General features: G+C 39.9%; 1 protein-coding gene across 1 annotated transcript in view; it reads right to left on the bottom strand.

Annotated features, from left to right (window-relative positions):
* BRWD1 (bromodomain and WD repeat domain containing 1) overlaps positions 1-7918 on the bottom strand; it is a gene marked incomplete at its 5' end in the record, with an annotated part of 100072 nt that overhangs the window by 12094 nt on the left and 80060 nt on the right. Inside the window, one exon of the mRNA XM_019523887.1 lies at positions 6882-7859. Within this exon, the coding sequence (XP_019379432.1) occupies positions 6882-7859 (978 nt within the window). The remainder of the gene's footprint in view (positions 1-6881; positions 7860-7918) is intronic.

The raw sequence follows: 7918 nt of genomic DNA, 5'->3' as shown, positions 1-7918 counted from the left end.
GGGGTCATAAGACCCCAGCCAGGTGCCTATCCAGTCTCCTCTTGAAGATTTCCAGGGAAGGTGAGAGCACCACCTCTCTGGGAAGCCTATTCCAGGCTCTGGCCACCCTTACAGTGAAGTAGTTCTTCCTAATATCTAACCTAAACCTATCCTCCCTCAGCTTGTGGCCATTGTTCCTAGTGACTCCAAGGGGGGCCCTGGTGAACAGACTTTCCCCGAATCCCTCCTGGTGGCCCCTGATAAGGTTGTAGGCAGTCACAAGATCCCCCGTCTCCTCTTGCGGATACTGAAGAGATTCAGGTCCCTCAGCCTCTCCTCATAGGGCTGGCCACGGATCTTCAGGATCTTCCACACTGCAAATACCTTGTCAAATGCCACTGAAATAGCCTCAGGCATATGGGAAATGCTGAACTCCTAGGCTTGTAGTATGGTCCTCTGTAAACTGTAATTCACATCTATCCACCAGGCAGTTAAACTCAGCATTGACATAGGTGACATATCAGAGCTCCAAATATCAGTCGTAAAGCTAAATGCTGATACACAATCATCTTCAACCAGCATCTGTATGCTTTAAAACAACATTGTACAGCTCTGGCAGCACAATCTTAACTATAAACTTTCTGCTGGACAGTGTGTAATGAGACTCCAGGCATTCAAATGAAACTGGAATTGAGTATCTTCTACAATGAAAAATGGCTGATCATCCAGAACTACAAACACCACTAAATGGTTAATTTCCTTAGCCCTGGCATCTCCACTTACACCTTTTTGTGAGCGTTTTAGTGCTTCATGCAATGATAGTTGCCTTGGCACAGCTTTTTCCTGCCCTGCTTCTTTCTTCTCTGTAGTCATCTTTAGGAAATCATTGTACTGAGTAGCATGGCACGTCTTGAGGTGCTGTATTAAGTTTGTTGTGCTGAAATCTTTACTGGTATTGCATGCACATCAAATATTTGCAATCAAGCACATATCATCAGCTGATTGAGATCACATGGTGCACAGTGCAACAGTGAAAAAAGGGCTTGCTGTAGGCCCTGTGCCACCTCACCTGCGCCTGGCACCACTGCTTTGGATGTGGCACTTCAGAGGTGCTTATAACATGAGCAACAAGGCTCTAATTAAAGTGTGGCCCCACCACTCCTGGAGCATGTGCAAAAGTGGCCCGTGCCAGTTGCAGCTCCAGCGCTTTAACTCCCAGCTCAGGGCAACTGCCTGGGTCTGAGGCTGCCCAGGGCTGCTCTAATTAAAGCGCTGCACCCCCACCATTGGAGGCTTCATTCCTGCTAGGGGAAGGACCCTGCCACACAGTGGTGGGGACCAGCTGCCTCAGCCCCTGCCAAGTTCTGCCCAAGACACTTGGGGTGCAGACCCCTGAGCACCGCAGGCTCAGTCACAGTGGGCTGGGCCATGCAGCTCAGCTCTGACTGCCCCAGTCACCTCTTCTGCATTCGGCACCTTTTGCAGTGCTGGCCCTGGTCCCAGCCTGCAGTCTGTGCCACACCAGCACTCCGGACACCACAGCAGTTGCTCCGCTCCTGCTCAGCTTGACCTGCTAGCGAGGGGAATGGGGTGTATCCAGGGTCACTCCGGCTCGGAGGAAACCCAGCTGTCCAGGAGCCCCAGCGCCATGGGTGGGAAGGAGCCCAGGTGTCTGGGGGCCCTGACAATTATTGGAGAACATTATCAGCGACAACAGCCAAAGAATAGTTGATAATGTTAATTTCCTTTATTGGTGCCGATCCAATATGCAACTGATATACTGGTGCTCTTCTAATAATTATGTGTACAAACTCAAACTGCTAGCTCTCATCTACAAAGTTTATATTTAAGAATTTTTAAAATGGGAAAATATTACTTATAATTGAATGCAAATACAATACTACACCATGGTACATAAGGATGGGAACACAAACCATCATACACTATCCAAATAAAGACAGAAAGACACAAATGGAAACCGGTTAAGGACAGAAAGCCAGCAGTGCCTAAACCCAGGCTTCAGATAAGGGACTGGTATTTTGAGCTAATCACCCACTCTGACTACATGGGGGAAGTGAGCAAGAGAGTGAGAGTGTGTGTGCACAAAGAGGTTTAGTTAGGGGTACCAAGCATACAGCCTGCAGATCAGATCTGGCCCTTGATGGAAGGAGGGCAGCGTGGACCTTTCTGCAGCTGTAGCCACCCACACTGGTGAGAGCCACTATGCTGGACCCCAGCAGCACTGACATTGTAGTTTGCTCCCACAGTGGCAGCCAAGCACCCCTGATACTGGGCCTCTTCCTGCTGGGTCTGGAACTGGAAGGGAGGGGTCTGTGGGCCTGATCTAGTCTGCAGGGCTGCCCCCACACCATTCATTTGGCTTGTGAACCAATCCCACACCACTCATCTGGCCTCTAAAATAAGCGAAGTGACAAAACCTCCACAGGTTAAACCAAACTGGTTTCAAGATCATAGCTTTACTTGAAGTGGGGGAAGTTTGTGGCCACGTCAATATGTCACACACACATATATACGCATGCATGCACATGGGAGAGGAGGAAAAGATGACTTATCATAACTTAGCTTAATTTTGAAGCAAGATGAAAAATACTCAAAATAGGAACACCTAAATAGACTTGGAACTGTTAATGAAATCAGTTTTATGACCTTGTGTTTAACTTGTGCAAAACTGTGTAGGTGGGGCTGGCAGAAATGGCCACCCCAAGAAACAGCTGTAACAGAAAAAACAATCACTCTATTTAGGTCACCTGTCCGTCTGTGTTATGTAACCTTAAAATTCATGCTCTACTTTGGTCTACATCTGACAAATACAAAGGATAACGCGTTGTGCTTGGTACACAGGTATGCTCACACATACCACTTCCTGTAGACTTCCTTCACACATTTGAGTTGAGTAGCTGATTGCTTCAGCTATGAGTCCCAGTGGAGAAATCATTCTCTGCTGCATTAAGTCACTATCAATTTAAATGCTTATTAATACCTTTCAAGAACTTTTACAGCATTCACTGTTGCCATATATTTATAATGCATCTCAATCTCTCCCCTTAAAAACTGGATTCCATTAATGTATTTTAAGAGGTGAGTGTTTTATTATTAAAAAACACTTTAAAAAAGTTACTCAGCTCTCTGTGGTTTTAGCACTCTCAATACAGGCTTCCCTTGCCAACGGCTGGGGTTAGGTTCTTGAAAGTCCCCGTGGTTGACAAAACCATGGTTAGCGAGACAAAAGGCTTATGGGAAAAATGGCATGTGGTGGGCTGACGCATGGCCATGGAAAACCACAGTTACCCAAAACTGTATACAGTGGTAGCCAAAATGGCGTACAGAATATTAAGTGTAGATACTCAAAAACATGGTTGACAAGGGAAAACTGTACTTTGATAGCTATAGGTAGAGAAGGAAGGTTGATGACTACTATATAAAATTCAATTGTTTTCTAATCTAGATATCAGGAGAAGAGAGGAACAGTTTATTTTTCTTATTAAAATTCATAGTAATTTTATATAATGATTAGATTTTTTTCCTCAGGCCACAGCAGTTACCCAGTGTGGCCCACAGACCGGCAAATTGAAAATAATAGATTCAATGCATACAACAATTACAAAAAAGAGCTTTTTTGAAAGTTTACTATTATCATTTTTATCCTCTGGATACAAATAATTATTGCTTTAAGAAAAAAGTGCACTAAACTTATTTTTATCCTAATCCATCAACTGCAGAATAATTTTTAAAAGATTAGTAGCCTTTTATAAGTGAAGAGACAAAACGTGATTCCGATTTGAGTTTTTGCTCTATTTAAGAAATCAGAAACTGAAATACAAGTGAGCATTTGATATCCAACATATACAGTACAATATACTGAGCTACAGTTTAACCAGTGAAGAAACAAACACAAGGATATAAACCAGATTTTCATCAGGCTTCAGACATCATGACAGATAGGTTAAAACACCAATCTTTCAAGCGCTAACAAGCAAACACACAACATAAACATAAATCAAAACTTGATGTTGGCTGATCTAATTTGGAATCTTCTGCATACACCAGCTTTCCCTACAGAAGTTTAAAAAAAATCATAATTGTCCAACTTTGAACAGGCAGCACTTTGTAGATTTTTTTAATTTTAAAAAGTAGAAGTCCTAAACTCAAGAAATTTTACTTGATAAAATATAACATCCATCTTTTTCCTACTGCAAAATATACAAATTCAACAGGGTGTAATATTTCTATAAAAATTAAAGAGTCTCTTCTACATTATTTAAAAAAAACCCATCTCTTTAAACTTTTTGAAAATTAAGTTTACAAGTCTCCAAAAAGAATATCATTTTATTTTGGATTTATTTTCTGCTTACAAAACAAAGTTTCAGGAAGAGCACTAAAAGGTGCTGAAAATGTAACTGGAACTTTAATGGAATGGGAATAAGTATTTGTGGCAACACAACTAAGAGCTTAGTGATCATTTTGTTTTTGCAGGTCCTCTTTCACCTGCCATTTTGTCTTACACACCATTCACTGAGGTTAGCATGTTAGGAAGAACCCAAAATATATGGCACCAATAAGTCAGGTGTTGGTAAGTCAAAGTCATATTTGTTTTGGAAAATTGTCAGAATAATTAAATCACAAGACGCATTAAATTACATACTTCCTGAGATTCCCATATCATTGTCTCTCAAAATATATATCAAACTCTGCCAGAAGGCATATACACACACACACATATATACATACACACACACACACTTAAAGTGCAACAGAATCAAAATTATGTGGCAGCCAAGAAAAATGAATTTCATTTTTAAAGTAAAAAAATTGCATTCTTTTGACAATTCTTTGTCAGAAATACAGTGATGACCCAGGCCATTTCCCCCATCTTATACTTGTTGGAAAGAAATTAAAAATTAGAAAAAAAATACTAAATGAGCATATTTTATCATTTTATAGTGCTGCAGTTAAGACAGCTCCATCTTTCATTAACTATCAAACCAGATGATGTGGGAAATGAAAGAAACCAAACCTTTTTTTTAAAAACCCTATCCTGATCATGGTGTGCAGAAAAAGTTGATGCATCTTTTGTAGACTTAATCTTAATAATAGTGGCACTGAAGAAAAGTGTTTTTTTTGTTTTTGTTTTTTTTTTTAATAAGTATGCCATCATACAATTCTTCATATTACACTGAATTCAAGAATCCATAACTTGGAGAATGGAGAAAGGTAAGTGGAAGATTGTAAAGGATATGTAGAAGTTATGCAAAAGTAAAGCAACAGACAAAAATCAATTTCTTACTTGATTTTCTTCCTCTGTTTAGTGTTTGCCAAATTATTTGTTACTACTAACTACAGTATTATTGTACTTCATTAAAGAGGTAAATACACAAGATTTTTGGCCCCCCCCCCCCCTTTTTTAAATTTTACTCATGCCATTTGTAAAGTGCTAAAAACCAGAAACATCATATATACATAGGCTGGTTGCACAAAGGGTAGATCTCTTCAGAGGAATTGGAAACAGTCTTCTACGGTACAGTAGAGAAAAAAGTGTTCTGTATATAAAAGGATCTGTGAAAAGGGCAAAGCTATTTTATTATACGAGCTTCATGAACTATTATTATAGATCTAGTAGGTTCAAATCCCCCTTTCTGGTTGACTAGAACTCAGGAGAATTCTCAAGGCTTCAGAATTAGCTTTGCTTGCTGTGACTGAAGTACTGACACCTCCCACTTAAAACAATGAGCATGCGTCAGTGAGATGGTGATAAAGGGACTTCTACAGGATCATAGAAGTAACCCAACTTCTGTTACACTAAAAACTAGAATGCCCCTTGAAATCTGGATAAACTGAAGGATATGGGGATCATCACTGTATCTGTTAACTTGTCTGTATCTTAAATAATTTAAAAAAAGGAATGTATGTGGAAATCAAATCAATACAGCAACACTGCTATTGTGAAGTCAAAACATTTTCATTTCAAGTAGTCTGAAAACAACCAACAGAAGCTAAAAGTATTAATTTATGGGTTCTAATTTACACCACGGGAAAAAAAAAGTGTATAAAAACAAAACACCACTTTTCACTCAAAACTCTTTAGCAATATCTTGAAGAAAAATAAAAATTAAACTTAAAGTTAGTAACTTACGTGGTTAAATTTTATTAGCACAAAACTTAGCAGTTCAAAAAATATGGTTCTCTGGTAAATTTCTGTTACTTTACTCACAAGAGTCAGACTACAGAATTATTTATAAAACTAAGTTTGTAATTGAAATTTTGAAAAAGAAACAGGCACAACAACAGGCTGCTACTTAAAATTCTTAAGTGCCTAAAAAGATATGCTCTTCACACCCTCTCGCACAGACCTGTTACAGTAAGGTTCAATATTATACAGTAGCAGCCCACAGACTGACAGTGAACAGATTTTAAACTGTTACTTTTGCAGTATGGTTCCAGTCCACATTGAAGTATTGCCCTGAAATAAGACACTGAGAATTCCTACAAACTGCTACATAGGCAAACGAATGCAAGTTGAAGTATGGAAGAAACTATCACGATTTAGTATGTTTTTCATAGAAAATATATTCCTGGAATTACACGACATGGAACAGCTGGCATTCATTATGAATTCTATTGCTATTACCATAAAACTGGAATAGATTGCCCTTAATGTCATATTCGGTATCTTCCATTTTCAACACACTCTAGACGCTGTCATTATAGTCATATTTTACAGTTCTCCTACTCTGATTTCTAGTTCTTATGTTAGTGTTGAAAAGCAATTTTACAGTTCGCACAGTCCAAATCCTCCCAGTCATCATCATCCATATTAATCCTACGGCGTTTCCTCCGTCTAGACAGTACCATAGAATTAGATGCATTAGCTTTAAAAATTTTACCTTTTCTAATGACTTTGGTTTTTCCTTTTCGTTTCCTCTTTTTTGCTGTTTTGGTATCACCATATTTACATCTATTGGCATCTAATATTTCAGACTCAGAAGAATCAGAAGACCAGTATAAACTGGTTTCAGGTCCAGATTTTGAGCTCCCAGAAGGCTCCACACTCTCTGAAGCAGAACTTTTCCCATCCTCCCTCTCCTCTGCTTCAGACTCTGCTGTGTCTTCTAAATCACTTAAGACTTTTGCTCTTTTGGAATTGGCTGGAGGCTTCTGAGTGGTCAGCTTCTTGTTGTTTCTACCATTCCACTGGTCTGAGTCAGAGTCTGCCCCATCTTTGGAGTTGCGCATCCCTACAGGTTTGCATACAGAAACGGACTGGTCAGAAAGTCTCCGACTGCTCTCATCCTCTGACTTGTGGCTTCCAGAGTCATCCTCCAGGATTTCACCTGAAAGATCTTTCATTTCAGGTGAGGCAGCACAGACTGTTCTGTGGGGTTGTTTATAGCCATTGCTTTGCTTACTTGCCACTGCCACTTTTGTTTCAGTTTCAGAATTTGAACTTCCGTTTTCAGATTCACTAATGTATTTTCTTCTAGCAGCAGATGAACCAGGCCGAGAATGAGCTTTCCTCCTGGTGTACTGCTCCTTTACCTCCTCTTCTCTCTCTGACTTTAAGCCTGCATCATCCTCAGAGCCATCCAGTAACATTCTCCTAGCCACAGCAGAGGCATCGCGGTGGGGAAGTTTTCTATTCTTGCACCCAGTGCCAATGCTTTCCGAGCTGGAGACCTCCTCCTTCACATCCCTCATCAGCTTTAATTTATTAGCAGCCACAGTGGCACTTCTGCGTGGAATTCTTCTGCGACTTTCTTTGCTGCTGACTATTCTGTAAGGGGTCTTGGAATATTCAGAGTCACTTCCATTTAGCTTCCTCCTGGCAACTCTTTTGCTATGTCTGTTCTCCTGAGCAACAGATCCTGCAACAAAATTGTCAAATTCTATTTTTTTTTTTTTTTTTTTTAAAAGAAATTAAAAA

Source organism: Gavialis gangeticus, unplaced genomic scaffold (assembly GCF_001723915.1).
Source record: "Gavialis gangeticus isolate Ggan-Ray unplaced genomic scaffold, GavGan_comp1, whole genome shotgun sequence".
Lineage (NCBI taxonomy): Eukaryota > Metazoa > Chordata > Crocodylia > Gavialidae > Gavialis > Gavialis gangeticus.
The sequence above is the reverse complement of the archived record's forward strand: the minus strand, read 5'-3'. Positions and strand labels throughout refer to the sequence as shown.